The 21,339-nt window shown below is 40.5% G+C and overlaps 1 protein-coding gene across 3 annotated transcripts in view; it reads right to left on the bottom strand.

The window, feature by feature from the left end:
* LOC306770049 (F-actin-monooxygenase mical2b-like) overlaps positions 1-21,339 on the bottom strand; it is a 58,988-nt gene that overhangs the window by 1,797 nt on the left and 35,852 nt on the right. The window contains exons 9-25 of one of the 3 annotated variants that reach the window (XM_079258831.1): positions 21,198-21,313; positions 18,927-19,053; positions 18,032-18,122; positions 16,116-16,263; positions 14,402-14,601; positions 9,091-9,185; positions 8,599-8,667; positions 8,259-8,387; positions 7,589-7,768; positions 7,208-7,480; positions 6,987-7,109; positions 6,097-6,528; positions 5,068-5,175; positions 4,838-4,930; positions 4,028-4,214; positions 3,856-3,929; positions 1,550-1,631 (exon numbers count right to left, since the gene is read on the bottom strand). In XM_079258831.1, the coding sequence (XP_079114957.1) occupies positions 1,550-1,631; positions 3,856-3,929; positions 4,028-4,214; positions 4,838-4,930; positions 5,068-5,175; positions 6,097-6,528; positions 6,987-7,109; positions 7,208-7,480; positions 7,589-7,768; positions 8,259-8,387; positions 8,599-8,667; positions 9,091-9,185; positions 14,402-14,601; positions 16,116-16,263; positions 18,032-18,122; positions 18,927-19,053; positions 21,198-21,313 (2,527 nt within the window). Of the gene's footprint in view, positions 1-1,549; positions 1,632-3,855; positions 3,930-4,027; positions 4,215-4,837; positions 4,931-5,067; positions 5,176-6,096; positions 6,529-6,986; positions 7,110-7,207; positions 7,481-7,588; positions 7,772-8,258; positions 8,388-8,598; positions 8,668-9,090; positions 9,186-14,401; positions 14,602-16,115; positions 16,264-18,031; positions 18,123-18,926; positions 19,054-21,197; positions 21,314-21,339 lie in introns of those variants that run through there. The other 2 variants (XM_079258830.1, XR_013771719.1) reach the window with 2 other exon arrangements.

Raw genomic sequence — 21,339 nt, forward strand, 5'->3', positions numbered from 1 at the left:
CAGGAGTCAGCCAATCAGAGGGTGCAGCATTGGAAACTTGAAAAAAGACTGAACAAAATGAAGTGAACATGACAGAGCAAAATTAATTCGGAGAATTTAATGTGTGAAAAGAAGGAAAATGGAAGACGGAAAGAAAAATGTACTAAGCGCTGAGAATTATAAGAAAAAAAATTAATGGGAAAATTAATATTATTGGAAGACACAACTGCAAAATTAAGCCAATCAGCAACAAGTTCACTTTGGTCATTTATATATATATAAAAAAAAAAAAAATAAAAAAAAAAAAGAAAAAATTACTGCAATGTTAAAAAAAAAGTAAACAAAAAGCCAAAACTAAATAATGCATTAAATAAAAACACACAAAAGTAATTAGTCCACCTGTGTGGAAAGGTCACAAATAAGGCTCATTAAATCTTCATTTAAAAAAAAGAAAAAAGTTTTATCCTACTAATTTTAAGTAAAAGAAAAATTCTTTATTGTAAACAAAATATTATTCCAATCAAATTTGTCATAATTTAATTTTTAACCATAAATTCATCCAAAGTTTTAAGTTATTCCAAATAAACCCAATAAAACAAAAACCATAAATAATGAGCCTTAAATATATAAAGTAACAGAACCTGTTGCAAAACACATCAAGTAAACACTAAAACTTATGCTGAGAGAAATCATAAGAAAAATACTGATTTGGCATTTCCATTGCACATCTCTGTTGAAACGCAGCAGTCAGTGTCACATCATCATAAATCATAAACACATTTTAGTTCACTAAAAACATGTTAGAGTCTGGGCATGTTCCAGGTCACTCTACTGCAATTAAACATCTTCCAAACTAAAATAATCATGTTTCTCAGAACTAAAAGAGCAGGAAGGGCAGGTGGGACTTCACAGGACCATCCAGAAGAGTCCAATTGAAACACTTGGAATATAATAAATGGACCATTAAGGCATCTACCCTGAGCTGTTTGAAGACCCAGCAGCCTGGAACAAGCCCATGTAGGTCAGAAGAATTCAGTACCACCTGCTGAGTCAAGATGGGCTTAATAAACAATGCGTTTACAGTACATGGCATCACCTGATGTGCTGATGTTGTACATAAAGGCTAAACATCCTAAACAGAACCAGCAGAAAGTACAGCAGCTACCAGAACAATTTCATGAAATACTGCTGTTTTCATGCAAGTACAGTCAATACTTGATGTCAAAATTTCTTATCAAGCCATTTTGACAGCACAAGAGGGAAAACGAATCTTTGTTGGCTCCGACGATAAGTACTTTGTTAGTCCTGTTCTATGTGAGCTGCGGCGGGAGCAGCTGGGTCTCCTGGTAGATCTGTCCCAACACCTCATGCATCATGCAGAGCAGAGGACAGCCCAGGCTCAGCAGCTCGTACAGGAACACATAGTCGCCCGAGTTACTCCTGACGTGGGACCCCACAGCTGTGACAGACTCACACACACTTTCCAACAGCTGTTGAGGTAACACACACACAGCCCGACTAGCACGCCTCGGCCAGCTCAGGCCTCGCCTAAGCAAGGAAACCAGGGTACCTGGGGCTTGGATCTGGCCGGGGCCTGAGACGGAGCAGATCCCGCTGTCCAGTGACAGGGGTTTGATGCAGCTTTGGTCGTCCTGCAAAACAAAAAACGATGGATTGATTGTGCAACTACTTTTACATGTGTGGAGAGACTTACAGACTGAAATCTTTGGTGAAAAGTCACATTTTCAGATGTCCACACACAGAGCATGTAGTCAAGCTGTGGCTAAACTTTAACCAGTTGTACCACCGTCCATGTCCCAGTACACATGCACAGCATATGCACAACAGCAGAAGTGGGAAAATCTAATAAAAAAAAAAAATCAAATGTCCGGATTTTTTTGCTTCACAATTTTTAAAATAAATTTTTTTGTTAAAATTTTTTCCCCCCCCAAATAAAAAAAAAAAAAAAAAAAAAAGGAAACATAAAATTTTTGTTGTTTTTATTGATCTTTTTTCTTGGTCATTAAAGCAGCAGAATGATGATCTGGCAACTGTGTTGTTTTATTCCGAAATGAAATTAAGAAAAATGACGAGCAAAAAAAGTTTTTATACATTTTCTTTGTTTTTAATCGACAAAAATCAGCAATATCAAAGAATTGTAATTTAAATCGAATCAGCATCCAAAAAAATCGGAATCGAATCGGGACAAAGCATATCGTCACAGCCCCACACAACAGAGGATCTGGCTTTGCAGCAAAGTGTACCCAATGCTGTAGACTGTTTAAAAAAAAAAAAAAAAAAAAAAAAAAAAAAAAAAAACCTTCACTATTTCATCATTGAGATAATTTAATGTGTAGGTAAAACTGAATTTACTCTCAAACATCTTTGAGGTACTTAAATGGTGATTTTGTTAGAGGTACAGTGTGTAACTGTTTGGCTTTTTATCAGCATAAATCAACTAGGCCTATTGCTTTCATAAACACAGTTGTTCTCCAGTGTATTCATACCCTCCCATTAAAGAAGGAAAAAAACAGCTGCCTGTGAAATAAGCTGAAATTGACCAAAGTAACTATAAATAAAAGTTTAATTCTGGTTTAATAGAAATGTTTTCTTTAAAAAACAAACAAGATAAAATAAAACATGTTACATCACTCATAAACTAATATTTTGTTAAACAATCCTCTAATGTTTCCACTCCTGTCAGGTGTTTTCCAGTCAGACTTCTGCACCTGTAGGCAGGTATTTTATCCCACTGTTCACCAGAAAAGAGCTCTGATTTGTCCAGGACCAACTTCTTTGTTTTGTTTTTTCTTATAAGTGTCTGATATCACTAAATTATATTTTTGCAAATTTTTAGTCATTGTTCTTTTATTCAGTCTCCAGTTATTTGAGTGAATGTAATAAATTCAGCCTTTCTTTAATGAAAGGTATAAACGAGGACGACATGCCACTGAAGTCCAATCACATTCACATCCAAATGAAAGCACAAAGACAACCCTGGATTATTCAACTTGCTGTTTTCCATTGAAATGAAGGACCATCCATACTTTGCCCAACATGAGGGGGCTAACATGAGCAGCAGCTTGGTACAAAACACATGCTTATAACAACATCAATAACAAAACAGAATTATGTATCATTCTGTACCTCATCACCCGACGGGACACTGACTTGTGCAAGATGTTGATATTTTCACACCTTAAACTATCCGTGGCTTTAGTAGCGGTAATATCCTTAAACAGTGAGTTGCCAGATGGAATTACTAGGTTGTTTGCATTGCATTGGCGTAGCACAAGATAGAAAGCAACGCCACTGGCTCATACGACTTTAAGCACCATAAAGGAGCACACAGTCCCAGTGGGCCGCATCCAGTCATAACGTCTGATGTGTTTACGAGAGAAAAATACTAAAATACAAGCAAATTCACTTCAAATTAGTCTGTTTTCATTTTTACTTATGTATTACTGTTTTGACAATCACACAAAAATCAAAGAAAGATGTTAAAAAAAAAAAAGAAACTTGGCCATTTGAGTCTGGTTGGGTGTATACATGCGGGAGTTGAGTGACCAAAAATGAACTTTAATCTATTTTTCCTGTATGGACATATATAGGTACAAACTTTTCAAAAACCACCTTATCCTTCATAATTCTGAATTTTCTGGCAGTTTTCCAGGCTTATATTTAGAGGATGCTGCAGGACAACCTATGTGATACACACAATGAACCACTCAGTTGCTGGGTGGGGGGGTGGGGTCACAAACCCAATACATGTTATTTTGTGGGTCAAGCTCAAAACATTTGAGAATCACTGCACTAAATGTTCTGCATTTAGAAAAAGGTTGGCAGTATTGCACATATCTGCTGTAGTTTTCTTACCGTTCTCCTCCTGAACCTGCCCTGGTGAGTGCTGCACTGGCGCTGGGCAAAATGCATCTTACAGTAGAACTTTGCTGTGGAAACACAAAAATCACAGATCCGGCTTAAAGTTGGGGACAGACCTCTTTAAATTAACACCTGGTTGGAAAACAGAAAAAAAATCTAAACGTACCCTCCCTCGAGTCAAATGTGTGTCCTCCCAGACGGAGGGTGCAGTTGCAGACGTCACAACGGAAACACTCGCGATGGAAGAAGAAGCCCTCAGCGCTGAGTCTCTCCATCACGTAGACCCGCTTGGTGCAGAAGTGGCAGATGTCGCTGCCGCCGAGCCCCGCAGGAAAGTCCCTACGTCCCACACACTGAGGGGGAAAACACCAAGAAAACGTTAGAGATCCTATAAAAGTCTCTTCTGGCATGTTCTTGTGTCGTTTACTTTCAGGAGAAGCTGAGGAAAAAACACACAAATGTCACAAACACAGTTATACGGCAACATGACGGGATGTTAAGCGATTCAGAACATGTTCACAAAGCAAAACCAGGGTGAGTCACACCAACTGTGGAAATGAAGCTTCATTTCAGCTGCAGAAAACATTTAGCATGACCCCCCATCTGTTTGGGCTCATTATGTTACGGCAGGTAAAACCTGCAGAAACATGTAACACCAACATGTTCAGGTATAACAGAGGAAGGTGTTCCTGGCTTCAGCATCAAGAAAACTATCAGATATTTCCACTATATTTAAGCAACGTTAGTTATGACTTTAAAGCATGCATCTATGTGTTACTACTAAACAACCAGTCTGAATCTTTGTTTAAAGACAAAACCAGAACCTGAAAAATCAAATAATCTGTTGTCAACACAGCGGGTTATAATCGATAAATCACTTTTTGTTTACACACACAAGCTGTATTAATGGATTAATCTCAGAAGTGCTGCAGGCTTTAGGTCAGAAATGAGACTGGAGTTCTGGTATGCATCTTACCGGAGCAGCATTGGGCCTGTGGTCTGTTTCATAGAGGATGGCCAGAATCTGAGCTTTAGCATCTATGCGTGATGATACCTTTCCAACTGTACGCTAACATTATCACCAGGTTAAAAAAAAAAAAAAACAAGAGAGAAAAGATGGAAGAATGGGATGACTACAGACAGAAAAACAGATGGAAAAATCCATTAAGGCTGAAGGTACTGGGATGTATTGGGACTGACTGGTACCTCTTTACTATAACTAGCAGCTCCGGTGGGACAACTGTCAGAGCGAACCACTGATTTCAGAGGTCTTCTTAAGCTCTCATCAATGTCCTCATCACAGCTCTCGCTGTTCTAAATGAACACCAAAATAAGTCACAGCTGATCATTTGCATCATTTGAAGAAATAACTATTTTATTTTAATGCCTTGGGTAAAGCTCAACTTTGGCTCTGAAAGTAAAACTAAAGAAACAGTCGATTCATCTGTTGCTCAAAGCTGCTGATTATTCTGCTGGGAAATTTCTGAACAATTTAAAACCCTTTTTAACAAAAAAGTCCTGGAACCTAGCCTAGAAACCCTTTTTCATGTGTAAAATAAACACTTCCAGCAGCAGATAATCAGCTCAGAGCAGGAAGTGAGACCTTCTGCAAACTTCTGAACTCGGACGGTTTCTCCAGGTTTCACAACCTGAACTGAAAACAACAGATAAGAAAAAACTAAATATTGTGTCATGTGACTAATTAACATTCAGCTTTTATAGTTATTTATTGACACTGTGTTTTTATATAACAACAAGAAAAGAAAAAGATTTAAGATAATCGGTGTTTACTTGAAGTCTGTGCTGCAATGCTGCTTCCCATTAGAAAGAACATACACACAGATCTTGCTTCCAGTATTGATGGGTAAATGCTTAAATCTAAATTAGATCTGTATTTTGGTTTAAGACATTATCCAACTCATTTTGTAGCTCCCGATCCGTTTCTGATAATAGCCGGGTCAACAAACTGCAAACAAACTGAACACTAAAAGTGTACCTGTTTGTTTTCACTAAAATGTTTTTATTGGAGTGAGATTATGATTAAAGGAAAAAGTAAAAATGGTGTTTTCTTCATTAGTAATATGGAAAATAATTTTGTTATTATAAATGTTATGCGAAATGATCTGTAATATATATTCAGAAAGTAAATGATTGGTGCCTATGTAACTCATGGCTCTGTGATTGTGTCCGTTTTTAGTTCTGAAGTATTAAATATAAAATGCAGAAACCTGTTACCTTCACATGATCATTTTTAGCTAATTTTCTGTCATCACGTGCCTCCGGAGCAGCTCTGTGCACCCTCTCTGCCTCGTTCTCCATATTATTCTGACAGCTTTTATTTATCCTCTCTATGTCACAGTTAGCAGAGATCTTCTGACTTTTATCGACACAAGCTGAAGAGATGGGCCCAGATGTGTTGTAGGTGGACATGAAGGAGATTTGCTTAGTTTTTTCAGAGTCTGTGTGGGATGGAAGAGTGGCGGAGTGAAACTGTGTCTTCTCCTCGTCTCTGGGAGTGTGGAAGGAAAGAGAGGTGAAACCAGCTTGGGCGGTCGGGTCGGGGACAGGGTGGACCACAGGGTAGATGGTGGAGCTCTTAGATACAGACAGAGGAGGGGCAGGAGGAGGTGGTGACAAGGAGGAAGGAGAAGAGGTAGATAACTCCACCTACAGAGGAGGAGTCACACTGATGTTAGAGGATGACATTCATGAAGAAAGACGACATTTCCCTCAATTTAAACTTTAATAGTTAAATAAAAAGGTAAGAAAAGAGTATCTGGAAAACTGCAGGATGATAACTTGAAAGTAAAATAAACTAAAGTAAAATATAATAGAAGAAAATCAAATAAATGTAAAATTAAAGAAAATAAAGCAAAAGATTACTTTATTCTACCTAATTGTAGAGACAGAAACACAAAAAATTAATAAAAAATAGAATAAAAAACACAGAATGAGCTTCTGAATGTGATTTAATTCTTGTTAAACTCAAATTAGACAAAGCAATATTGTCCGTTTCGCCAGAAACATCACACAATAAGAGCAGATATGTTGATCATGCTGCAAGATCAACTCTGATGTTAGTAAATAGTGAAACTTTCATGCCATTAACGGCTGCGATACACAACCTGAGACTCAGAAAGAGGAGCGGATGGTTTATTGGAGCCATTAAACATGGAGGAGAGGAGCCCAGCTCTCTCCTTTATGCTCCTCCTGGAAAACTCTCTAGTCGACAACCTCTTGTTTTCATTCTGAAGGGAAAGCAGGAGGAGGTTTAGGTTTAGGCGGTCAACGTCTCAGAGAAACAACTTGAGATGAAATGACTATTTAGAGGTGGGGTAAAATTCACCTGCTGCACCGACTCCTCTGGCGTCTCAAAGGACTGAGCGGCACCCGAAGCAGAAAGAGGGAAACTACAGTCGGGAGAGGTGCATTCTGGGTGATAACCTTCAGACACACTACAGCTCGGTGAGTGAGGAGAACTTAATGCGTTCTTTGAGCTCGATGGTGATGGAGAGCGACTGTAGCTGCTCTGAGTGGGAGAGGATGTGGGGGAAGAGAGGAAACTGGTTTGCTGAGCAACAGAACTGGGATTCTCCAGTAAGCGAAGGTAGACAGAAGGCTGGAGACCAGAGGAAGAGAAGGAAGGAGATGAAGAAGGAATATTTATTAAATGGCAGCTTTAAACAGAGATGGTCGAGGGGTAAAATACTCCTGGAGGTGAAGGTACCTGCCACTTGGGGCGAGGAGGAGGCAGAGGAGGAGGAGGAACGCTGTCTTTGGGTTTTGCAAAACGGGGGTTTTCCTCCTCCTCCTCCTCCTCTTCTTCCTCATCCTCCTCCGATGAAGGAGAAGGAGTGTTGGAAGGAGATAGAGGAGGGGGAGAGGAGGCACTGGATGGCTCCTCAGACTGCTGGAAGGATGAGATGATAGAGGAAAGGAAAGGTGTGACATCCAAACCATGGAGCGGAAATGAAAGAAAAAGCTGATGCTTCTACTCTTCACATCTTTGGTTTGTGAAAGTTTTTTCCTATTTTATGCTAAAACAATGAACAAAATTAAACAAAAAATAAGAAAGAAAGACAGGAAGGAGCACATGGGCAAATTAGGTAAATAAAAACAACAGTGACAGTCCAGATGCAAATATACCAGTTTGCATCCACAGCATCCAGTAAGGGTGAATAGCACCTTCCTTATAATGTATGACACATTATTTGGTTTTTAAATATTCATTAATGAGAAACATCATTACAGAAATTACAGGATGATGATAAAATGATGCAAAAAAATCCAGAAGGTTGGAAGAACAGCAGAAGTCGGAAAGAAGACGGTCAAAACATGACGCAAACCTCAATCCTCGTCTCAAAAATACCTAGTTATACGACACGCCTGCTGCTCACCTTGGTGCGCGTGTTTGCTGTAGAAGAGTTCTCCTCAAACTTGGCCAGCAGCTGAGTCGCCATGGATCGGACCTTGTTCTCACGAAGTTCCCCATCTTCACCAGCAGGGGGCGCACTGTGGCAGGACAGCTGTGGAGAGTTCAGCAAACCAGACTGGATTACAGACAGGCAGAGATAAAAGTCCCAGTATAAACTGGAATCAATTTAAAATCATAAAAAATATCACATTTTACTGCAAAACAGAATAATAAAAACTACATTTGTTTTACTTTACTTTCATTCTTCTGCTGTTTTAAAGGCAAACTTAAAGACTTTGGATTTATTTTACTGATGCATGTACCTCTGTGAGGTAATTGCTCCCCTTTCGTCGCCTCTTGTTGACAGAATCATCTTCCAGTTTCTTGTCATCCTGTGACAGCAACAGTAACTTTAACACACACACACACTACAGCTGACAGTCTGTTTTGCTTGGTTACAAATTAATTCTTTAGTGTCGATAAACACTTTATTGACCCCTGAACCTTTTTCACTGCAGGCAACTGATAAGATATAAACGCACGCATCATGAAACAGTTGTGAGCTGATTACATCAGATCTGAAGAATCTCTGATCATAGTGTAGACAAACGCCATGAGATAATAGACTATTACAAACCCTGTCTTGATCTTTATGTTAGCTTAGCTTATCTAATCTGCAGCTGAGGTTTCAGTGGATAGTGTCATGATGAATGGAGAAGTTTCCACCAGAAGGTCAAAGAGATGTTTGACCGGGAAGGAAGAGATAGAGGATAATATGTTTTCATTAAATAGAGAACACAGATGGAGAACTTTACCCTGGGTATCCTCTTTCTGGGCTGAGTCGAGTTGTGCAGTTTGTGGCTGGTTTTAGACAAATATCCTTCACCATTTTCATCAGCTTCTTTTGAAACTGGAAAATATTAAACATACAAACAGCAGAGTTTAATAAAGGAGTTTTCTTTTGGAGTAAAGCAGGTTTCAGATGTTTAAATCCAGGAAAAACAAACCAAAAACAACTTACAGGAAACCAGTCAGGTTTCCATTTTAGGGAAATTTGTACATAATGTCAACACTAAATTAACTTCCAGAGAAACAAAATGAAGCAAACAAGCACAAAAAATGACTAAATTAATGTAAAAGAGAGACATCATAATGAGATCATTTACTGTAAAAATCTGATGGCACTCAAACTGAAAACCAAGGTGAGGAAAAGGTGAGTTTTCAGGCAGGAAAACTCAAACATTGAGAGGTAGTTTCCTCCAGAGCCTGTTGGCTGCTGCCGTAAAAGCCCCGTCCCCTCTCTGCCGAGAGGTTATCTCGTTTGGGTTCAAATAAATGGAGACGACTGCAGAAATAACTCGATGACATACCATTTAAAACTTTCAAAGTAAATAAAATAATTGTAAAATCAAAATGAAAACAACCAGCCAGTGTAAACCTGACAAAACACTTATTACTGGCTTGTTTCTGTACTTTTACAGAAAGTAGCTGTAACGCTTTCATGACACGAGTGACCTCATCACAGCCAGAGACATTCAGTTCATTTGTGCAAAAGTCGATGAAACAGACAAAGAATCATAAAACTAAACTAGCAGGAAAGATCAATTCTGCAGTTTGATGCGTTAGAAAAAAATCAGCATTTGTCCAACTCAGTTTTTTGTACCATGATCAACAGATTTACTAAAATCTAACTGTCATATGTTAATAAACACTGTGCAAAAAGAGTAAAACTTCAAACAGTTCATATCAGTCTTTTACAGCTTCATGGCTTCTGGTTGATTTTCTGCTCATTTAAACCTTTTTTTTATTTTTTTATTTTTTTTTTTTTATAAACAAACCAAGATTTAAAAAGGGGAATTATTATGAAAACAAACACATAAAGAGCATGATTTGGGTATCTGAAGCTACTAAAGAGTTACACTCCAGCATAGAAACGTTGGCACTTTGATGCTGCACAGCCTGATCCCTTCAGGAATTTGTGATTTTGCACTCAAAGCTTTCACAGCAAGTTCGGCCAATCCTGATAAATTCTGCACATCTTTGTAATTTTCTCCAATCACCACAACTTGAATGCAAAATTGACAAACTGGTTGCGGCGCTCCTTAGCGGAACCTGGTACTACGTGAACTTTACTTTTATGTTTCCAGTTATTACATATAGATGTGTGTCCAAAACAAAAGTGTAGCATTTTCCGTGTGAAATCGCAGTTCAGTGCTGTGTGTGACTCCTGGAAGTGTTTTGCACCACGTGCAGCGTTGGTGGAAGATAAATGAAGGTTGTCAATTGAAGACATTTTCTCTGGTAAGAGAATGTCTGAGATGCAGAAACAGACAAATCATCATGACGGAGTCGACAACATCCAGACCTGCAGCAGATTTTCATAAAAGGAAAGAAGTTTTTCCCTTTTCTTGTTTTGTGATTCCTGTTTAAATCAATAAGTTGCTTCTGCTTAATGGTGAAAACCTCTTCCAGTGTTTATTTTACCTCAAGAAAAGGTTGGAACATATGGAAGCGTACAGCTGGGACCTCATCACGTTATAACGCCACAGCTATGTAAGAACATGTAACACAAAGTGCTGCATGCAGACGTTTGTCGGAGCAAAATACATTTCATAGAAACAACATTTCAGTTGTTTTTGTCAAGGATCAATTGTTTTAATTGATTTCAACTGTTCCATTGTTGTCGACAGACGGTTATGAGCAACACACGTCACCTGCCTGCACGCAGTGAGATGGTCCACATGTGTGTGTGTTGCTTTTAGTTAACATGAACCAGCGGGTATGTCTATGGCCTAAAGCAGTGTTTTTCAACCTCTTTTGAGCCAAAGCACACTTTTTTTTTTTTTTTTTTACTGAAAAATCACAAGGCACAACACAAACCAAATGTTTTTTTTTTTTTTTTTTTTAAAAGTCCATATTAATATAAAGTCCATCTCATCAAAGCCTCTTGAGCAGAAACCAGGTGAACACAAGAAGGAATTTTATTATCGTTCATCCTGTTTGAACACAGCTGCTTTTTAGACCAATGAGGTAAAATTGGGTCATTTCTCAGGGCACACCTGATAATCTCTAAAGGCACACTAGTGTGCCACGGCACAGTGGTTGAAAAACACTGGCCTAAAGTTAAAATGATAAAAGCTGATATGCACCAGGAGAATTAAGTTGCAGATAGGAAGATGTATCCTGTCTGGTTTAACACAGTGTCCTCCCAGCTTCACCAGCAGTCTCTCCTATGAAGCACAACTTAATCCCATTTGGTAAAATAAACATTTCTCTGATCTGCTGCATCCACAATTTCCTTTTTAAAGAACGAATACGGTTTATATTCCAAATTTTTACTAAACCTATGTAACAAGCTTCATGCTTTTACAATAAAACTTCACCTTATAATGTGAAAAAGGTCTCAAAGCTTTTTTATTAGGTGACAACTCTACGCCTCTGTAGGAATATCAATTCTACTTCCAACTTTAATTTTGATTAATTAATATTATTGTAAACAAGATTTTCATGTTTTTGGTACTTTTGAACAAAATGTAGGCTAAAAAGCCAACATTTTTTGCAACAATCACTAAAAAAAAGTTTTAAAATTCTGAAGGGACCGATTGACCTGAAAATCTCAAAATGTACAGACTACCATTTCACAACAGTGACAGTAATGAAGTAGCTTCCCCTTTCCTGTTTTTTTTTTTTTGTTGAAATCTCTCCCAAACTTCTAATAAAGCTGCATTCAGTCAGTCAGAGCTGTGAGGTGTTAAATCCCGTGTGATTCTGACCAGCACGCAGCTGCTGGTTATTTCAATGGTGGTAAAGTGTTAACATCCTGGGATCCGTCCAATGAATGACTCCCAACCAGTAACAGCTGTTCATGGCCAAACAGCAGAGGAGTTTAGAAATACAGTTTCCAGCTTTTCTTTTTCCTCTTTTTTTCCCAATCAATCGGTTTGGTGTTTGGCAGTGTGAAAGCTTGGTTTGGTGTGTGATAGTGTGAGCTCTCATGATGCCATAATCGCATACCTAATATAGGTCACATTTAAAGGGGTGGTATTATGGTATTTCCAGTTTTCTGAGCTTTCTACAGTGTTACAGTGTTGAATCCTCATCAGACATGTGAACGGCACCGTTTTTTTATCACCTAAACTCACTCCGTTCAGTTTCCATGGCGACGAAAAACGCGTTGTTTCAGAGAGTTTTTTCTACGTGGAAATCCTTGTGACGTCCCGGGGGATAAGGTTCGGTGATTGGTTACCTTCTACTGGTTAACAAGGACATGTACAAATACATCAGGCGGGTGGAAAACGTGGGATAAAGTTATTTCCAACGATGGCTGGTGAGTTTACCAAAGAGAGACATCCTGCTGCATTCGTTGCTGTGGGTTGCTGTTTTCCACTTCGTTTTCAGGGTCTGATTCAGGTTCCAACATGTAGGGCTGTATGCTATGTGTTGACATTGTATTTTGTTTTTTTATTGAGTTCATATCAGCCTAATCCTTCTGTTTATGAGATGTTACAATGACGGCGAAAGCAGGTGCGGTGCGCGCTCCCGATGTAGTGCAGTGGCGGGAGGCGGGGCTTAATGCGGAAGAGTCTCAATCCACTCGTTTTGCCCGCAGGCTGATCTGACAGCCTACGGAGAGGGTCGGTCTGAAGTAAATAAAGCCATTTGTGACAATAACTCCATCAATCCCAGCCCTTCTGGGCTCAGAAATAAAAATAAATTAGCCTGAAATGCACATAATAGTTCCACTTTAATGTCCAACTTTATGTTTACATGGTGACTTGAGGCTGCGGGACCAGAAGGGTTCACCTAGAGGAGAGTTGAGTGGTGCAATCCACCCTCCAAACCAGCTCTTATACACAGAGCTGTTGTAACAGGGGGCTGTTGCACTTTATTTTTGTGGTATTTCAGAAGTTTGTTTAGAAATAAGGCTGACTTCCACGTAAAGATACAAAAAAAAAAAGCATTTCCTTTAAAAGCGTTTTTTTTTATTTAACCCCAGTTTATATGTGATGATCAGTGGTTCCTTAACCTATTTTCCCCAAGCCCCCCCTTTAAGCACCTACCAAAAAGCTGTGGACCCCCCCAGCTAACCCCATGTTCTACAGTTAGATAATGTCTCACTCATAATAATGCGCGCAGGGTTCATTGCCGAAGTGTAAATAAAAAAAAAAAACTGACAAAAACAACAAATCCAACTTCTCAAAATAATCTTGGTTCATCAAAACAACTCCAAAATCATACACTGAGCATCATTATTCTCCAAATAGAAACAAACCACACATCTTAAATGTCTCAGACCAAATTCCCACCAAACTGACTGAAAGTCCGTCCTTTCCCAAGCCAGAGGTGTGGATAGCAGTAATGACATAGAAGGTTCCCTGCACGTTAACATTAGGCAGTGCATGTGCCATGAGGCTAAGACAGCAGCTTCCAGGAGTGGTGCGACCACAGATGAAGGCCTGTGGAGTTATGCAGAGGGACTGGATATGGCCTCCACATAGCATGCATACCAGTCAGGTCTCTGGCAGGGACTAACCTGACCGCAGTTGTGCAACATACAACTCAAGCTCATGCAGGAAATTCAGATGGCTCTATAATTTCACAGAATGTAAAGTGACTTCAACGGAATATAAAAATAAAAAAATGTGTCCACGGCAGCAATAAGAAGTTTACACGGTCTTCAAGCTGCCTGCAGGATCTTAAAGTTTAGCTATGAACAGGCTGCTCTTTCCATCTGTTCACTAGAACCAAGTTTCTCCTTTTTACACACTGGAATGAGTGTGAAATAATCATTTCCTCACATCAGGCTGTGGTTGGGAACTGGGGTGATGAACTGGGAGGTTGGGAAGAGAGGCGTCGACTGTCTGAATTCTGTGATACTTTATGATATAAATGCAGGCCTGCAGTTTGCAATGTCTTGGAAGTTCGGTCATTTTAGCTTCCATAACTGATCAAGACTTAACCATCTAAAAATACAACCTTGTGTGGATTCTGTTAAAGAAAAATAATCAAATAGTCGAAAAAGCGACAATTTTGAAACTTCTAAACCTGTTTTATATAACTAATAAATCTATAGAAGGAAAGTAGGCAATAAGAAGTATTGATGTGAATAAAGCTGTTATGACTGACCATTGTTGTTTCCCGGTGAGTTCCTGAAAGCCTCATAAAATCTAGAGAGGTAGAGGACCATGAGCAGCTTGTCTGGTCCGGCCGCCGCAGCCATTTCCTTTCCTGTGGTCACCGGCTGGATGCCGAACTCCCGCTCAGCCACGTCAAAAGCCAGTTGGTTGTTCCCGGCCGCATCCTCTTCATTCAGAGAGTCAAAGTCACTGAAATTGAAAGAAGATGATGACGAGATGTGAGAATGAGTTTATGTGGTTTTCTTGATTCATTCTTTATTTTCCCAGCACATAGAGATGCCAGGATTTATATGGCTTACATGCTAAAAGAGGAGTAGTGACAGCATGGGACACTCACTACTTTTACATTTTGATTATATTTACTATTATTTATTTTATTATAACCTGTGTGACATTAAAATTCCTTAATTTGTACCAGAGAAGATTTTATGCAACATCCTGAGCATCATTATCATCATCAACACAAAGTCTTGGAAAAGATTACGCAACAATGAGTGTAAATAAATACTGCAACGTAGCATAAGCCAGGCTGAACGAAAGCTGTAACTAAAGCCAAAGGGGGACTTGTTTTCAACCAGACAGTGTACGTGTATGCACAGTACAGCATGTGTATGTGTGCAAGTTTCATCAAGATTTTATTCCTTTTATTTAGTTGCATTAATGTAAAGTGAAAATAAATGGAGATAAAATTAAGATAAGAATTTCACATTCAGAGTGCGCAAACCTCCAACAAGCACAATGTTAAAGAATCCTTTAAAAAAAAAAAAAAAAAATCCTGGCTCCAAACCACGATCACCTTCAAAATTAAATCAGTTCTTTATTTTCACATTTCCAACAACTCCGGAAAATTTCATGAAAATCCATCCAAAACTTTTTGACTTATCTTGAACACAAAACAGATAAACGCCAGTAAAAACATAACCTCCTTGGCGGAGGTAATTAAAAGTTCCCCACACTATGCTATAGCAGCTAAAGACAGTCATAGACACGACCACTGAGAAAAAAAACAAAAAACAACACGTAAGCGAACACATCATCTCCATATAGCGGATGACGTGTGGAACTGACAGCTTGGTGCTATGACAGAAGCTGAGATGACAGAAGTGCACTAGTCTACAAAGAGATGATGTCATTCCAGCCCATCACTGTGGTGCTTAGATTGGTTTTTCTCCTGTGTGTGTGAGCAGTAAAACCATCAAACATCACTTGTTCTGGATTAAGTGATTCAGCTGTCAGGCTGTTTATGAACGACTTTTATCCTCTCAGTCCCTTCTGCAAATTAACACTCAACTTCAAAGTTGAACTTCAGTCAGGAAAGTCAATTTATCAGCAACAAAAGATGAGACTCCAAGCTAATTATGTGTCTGAAAACATTTAGGTGTTAGCAGTCAGATCATTGTAATATTCACACACCAAACCCCGCCTTATAGCTAACTGGGGCAGAGGTGGGTAAGGGAAATGTGCATGTGCTGTATTTACGTGTATGTGTAAAAGAAAGCTTTTAGAGTATGTAAAAATTGTTTTTACTGTGTAAAACGCTTTTTGCTGCCCTGGGCATGAAAATCGCTTTTTAAGACATTTTACTGTTTATCTGCATGTCGTCCCAAAAGATGAGTTTCATTCAGAGAGTCTGAAAGATGACTCGCAAGCCAAGAGGAAACCACCCACACCTGAGCAACCATCCACTTTGTACACATTCTTACATGAGTTCAGGCCTCTGGCGATGGATGAGGGCGCAGAGGGCCAGGCCATTCCTCCAGGAAGATGTGAGGTTGGTGACTTCCACACCTCTGTAGCCCTGCGTTTGCTTCTGACACCAGGTCAGCAGCCGGCCAGGACGCACATCGGACTCTGCAGGAGAAGAGCACCATGTCGGTCATACTGTCGGGCGATGGCCACACAGCATCAAAGGAAGGATGTTATTCAAGCCAGAAAGGATAAAGCATTCTCCCTGAGGGCTTTATTTTTTACCAGGGATGGAAAGTCACTGAAATGGTGTCGACATGACGACATGTTCAAACCACCGGTTCATTTAGACCTGAGCCTCGTGACTTTAAAAAATCTGCTCCACTTTCCGTGGCTAAAGAGGACAAACTTTGGCAGCAGAGACTCAGAACACTGAACAATGTGGCCTAGTTAGAAAATCTCCAGATCTTGAGGTCACTTTGATGAGCCTTAAAAGGCAACTGTGTTTCCGTCGCAGAATTTAACCATGAGGTCCGACAAGCAGCCTGTAAGCTTGTGCTGATTTACCTATGAAAAAGATGCTGGTCATGTGATCTCACTGAATATTTTAGTCACATTTTTCTATTTAAAAAAAAAAAACAAAAAAAACAATCCGTACTCAAAATGTCCAAAACACAAAAAAGGAACACAACTTATTGAAATAATTTCAGCTGTTCGAGTTGAAAAAAATAAAAATTTGGTCTTTTTTTTTTTTTTTAATGTTTTCCATTTTAATTTGATCAAAATCACATTAAGTTGTAATTTTCAGATTAACCTCAAGCCAAGCATCAAGATACAACGCTTTAAAGCATAACAGATTATAAACAAACAAAAAACAGGTTTAATGTGAAGAATTCACAATTTTTTATCAGCACCAAAAGGGACAGAAAACAAAGCAACCAGATACTTTCCTCTGGAGTTGCAAGAGAACAAAACAAAATGGGAAAAGAATGGAAAACACTTCCAAAACAAATGTAGATAAACGCTGCATAAGTGTAATGATGCCAGCAAAGTCTCCAACTTTAGACGAAACAATGAGAAACTCCCGCTGCCTCAGCTGAGATAACGCTCGTCAGGACTTGTTTTTATGAGCCTGACATCAGGTCAGCACATGACTCAGAGACGCATCAGGTTTGACCCTCATCCTGGTGTAATACTATACAGCTGTATTGTCTGGGACGAGGCGTGTTGAACCCACAGCTTAGATTAAAAACAAAACAAAAAAAAAGCTGGAAATATTTTACAATGTAAACCACTGAAGTACTTTAATAATCCAGTCACTTATGTGTGAATTTTAGCCCCTTTAGGCTTTGTTGAATCTGTTAGATACACTGTTAGATTGCCAGGAAGTTTTTAGAAGCTGTACTTCAGACAGTGGTATTTGTGCATCTGATCCCAAAGATGAGTTAAAGGATGACTAAATTACAAGCTTGTAAGCTGCAAAGTCCCCTCTGAGTAGATTATACCAATCAGCATTGTTGCTCAACCTGTAACTGCAACCTGCTTTTTACCACAGCAGTATATAAACATGAGTCAGCTCTGGAGTCTCCAGGATGAGATCAGCATGAAAACACATCACCAATTTCCTCATGAATTCCAATAAAGATCAACTCAAGACAGTAGATAAGATACTTAAAGTATTGGAGGTGATCGGATGGTTTTAGTTACGGCATAAAGTTAGTTTTTTATAATGGTTTGGTGTTTGGGAGTGAAGTTCTATCCTACAGTTGTTTGGCAGATGTTTTTCTCCAAAGCGATTTACATCTGAGAGTGAGAACAACACAAGCAAGAAATCAAAGTAGGGGACATTGTATATAAGTGCTGGTCAGACTGCTGAGAGTATAGCTGGACATAGATGTTGCCATTTAGTGCTGGAGTTTGGAGAAACACTCACCTCTCCTGGACAGGTTGACTGAGCGGCGTGTTGGACCTCCTTTTGCCACCTGACCAGAGTCCTGCTGTCCGTTAATGAACAGATGACGCACCTGAGAGAATGAATATGTTAGTTAATGTTTTTAAAACCCATTTAATCTAATTAAGAAACTTCCTGATGATCGTATCAGCCATAGTATGAAACATCTTCTCAGACATACTGTCTGGCAAAACAATCTGAACAGATTAGCATTACTAAATGGGTGGATGGAGATGGAGCCTCCCAGGTCACATTAATATCCCGGCAGCCACATTTAAGAACTAGATATCCTTCAACCCAATCTGTTGGTTTCCTTACATAGGCTATTATGAATTGGCTTTCATTATGTTTTTTTTTTTCTCTGTCTGTAAAGCGTCTTGAGATGGCATTGTCGTGATCTGACGCTATATAAATAAAGTTGAATTGAATTGAAAAATAGATACAGATAACTGCAAGAAACTCTGAAACGTCTTAACCACACAAAATGTAGCATAATTCAGTAGAATTTGACATGTTTCATATCAGAATGACCATCGTCGGCTTAATAGTTTGCATGTTAGAACATCATCTGCACACAGTGCCATGTTTTGTTCGTGTTTGGGGTTGTTGGTTTGCATCTCTACGCTGAAAGGGGAGATTTAATCATGTAACATGATAACTAGTCAGACTTGTTCAAAACAAGCTGTTTGCAACTGAGTTAAAAAAAAAAAAAAGAGGAAATTTCTCTCCTTCTGTAAAGAGCTTTGAAAAACGCTTCTCTAAACGTAGACATTCCTATAAAATAATGTCCACAGCTCTGAAGCATGCTGGTGTATCGTGACGTAGTTAGAGCAGACAAGCTACAGCAGGTCCAGATGCATATGAGTGGCGGACTGACCTGATGTGGGCGCACACAGCTGGAGTTCAGGTTGGGGTAACGGGTGGCAGGGTCGATGCTGTACTGCTCAAAGTTTTTACTGATGTTCTCTGTGGTGGTCTGAGGCAGCAGGCGGTAAATACTCTCCCTGGGAAAGACGGAAAAGATCCAAGTAGGAGATTTAAGGAATAACAGCTGAACCAATCTGATTTGTTCCCCAATGCAGGGCGCGGTTCACGAAGACTCAGTATGATGACGTCCGTTTCTCCTTCCAACAACTTCCCATGTATGAAAATGTCAGCTGTTTATCACAAAGCTGCAGCGACACAAAAGGCAACAACTTACCAGTGTGTGTTTATAAGAACACAGAAACAGCAGCGTTTTTCGACTAAGATATTCATAAGTCATTACCACAATGTGCAGGTGTGTGCCAGACAAACAACTTCACCAAACGGGAAATTTAAGAGTAGGTTTGGGACCTTTTCGAGCTAAACTTTCCTTTTTGATGAAGCCTAAAGGTAGAGCTGGTTCAGATGACCCTACAGTCTCTTCCTCGTACTCGCTGGAGTTTTAACCAGGACTAGAGATCAAAGCACATCACACCTTACAGTCAGTCACAGATTTTAACACAAGTTATTTATATTTCACTGTATGGTTTGGACCAAGAAGACGTCGATCATACGTTCTGAGATAATAAATGGAGCAGGATTCAGGTGAGTGAATCCAGACCAGCGGGCCGACCCGAGGCCAGACCAGCGGGCCGACCCGAGGCCAGACCAGCGGGCCCGACCAGCGGGCCGACCCGAGGCCAGACCAGCGGGCCCGACCCGAGGCCAGACCAGCGGGCCCGACCAGCGGGCCGACCCGAGGCCAGACCAGCGGGCCCGACCAGCGGGCCGACCCGAGGCCAGACCAGCGGGCCCGACCAGCGGGCCGACCCGAGGCCCGACCAGCGGGCCCGACCCGAGGCCAGACCAGCGGGCCCGACCAGCGGGCCGACCCGAGGCCAGACCAGCGGGCCCGACCCGAGGCCAGACCAGCGGGCCCGACCAGCGGGCCGACCCGAGGCCAGACCAGCGGGCCCGACCAGCGGGCCGACCCGAGGCCAGACCAGCGGGCCCGACCAGTGGGCCGACCCGAGGCCAGACCAGCGGGCCCGACCAGCGGGCCGACCCGAGGCCAGACCAGCGGCCCGACCAGCGGGCCGACCCGAGGCCAGACCAGTGGGCCCGACCAGCGGGCCGACCCGAGGCCAGACCAGCGGGCCGACCCGAGGCCCGACCAGCGGCCAGACCAGCGGGCCGACCCGAGGCCCGACCAGCGGCCAGACCAGCGGGCCGACCCGAGGCCCGACCCGAGGCCCGACCCGAGGCCCGACCTGAGGCTTTTTAGACTGGTGTGTATCTTAAAAGTGCCTTGAGATAACTTTGAATCCTGATAACTTTGAAATAAATGTATTTGTCGCCACACCAGTAAAGCTAATTTGAATTGAAAAGGTTGTCTGTGTGTGTGTATGTGTGCATGCGTGCGTGCGTGCGTGCGTGTTCGTGTATAAACTGTTGCAGAAGCATCGTTCGAGTCTGTCTGACCAATAAGCGGTCTGCTGTCTCAGCTCGCTAATAGCCTCAGTTGGTTTTCTTCAAATCTTCTATTTATAAATTAAAGCTGAAATGCAAAGAAAAGTTTGCACTTAAAGAAAAAATGGACATGAAGGAAAACAGAGCTGATGATTAGACAGCTGGTTACAACTTACATGAAAACCTAGAAGACTAAACACAGAATCTGATGTGTTTTAAGCTATAAAGCAGACTTTCAGTGAGTCAGTATTAAAATCAAATGGTATTTCTTCTAGGCTTTTTCAGTGTTACATTTAGACATTTCTTTAGCTTAGCGTTGATCCAACTTCAGACTAAAATAGAAAGTAAGCAGCAGAAAAGGTTGGATGCTTCTTCTGGACTTGATGCCGTACAAACTGGGCTCACTTGCTTTGAATATAAGTATCTTGCTTTATTAATGATAAACAATTTTGGAGGTTATTTATTTACGTTTGTACTTTAAAAGAAGCAGTATAACATTCGTAGAAAACAAAATAATAAAAAACAAGATATGTGTAAAATAATATTAATTACAGTGCTTGGGAAGCTGGAAACTCTGTAAGAGCTTATTGGGAACCTCACCATAATCTAAATATATGAATAAATGAAGTAGTTAATCATACCAGGAAAAGAAAATTCATACAGGTTAATGATATTAATGCTGAAGTGACGGGAAGTAGATCTTAACCAGACTCACCTCTCTGCCAGCATCTCCAGTGGGCTCTTTCCCTGTGCCCAGCCCCTCACCATCCATGCAGTGTCAAATGCAGCGAGAAAACCTCGAGCACAACCGGTACCCATCGGCCAGAAGGGCTGTAAGAGAACAGGAAGTCAGTGCA

Source organism: Telmatherina bonti (assembly GCF_933228915.1).
Source record: "Telmatherina bonti genome assembly, chromosome: 2".
In the NCBI taxonomy this organism is placed as follows: Eukaryota; Metazoa; Chordata; class Actinopteri; order Atheriniformes; family Telmatherinidae; genus Telmatherina; species Telmatherina bonti.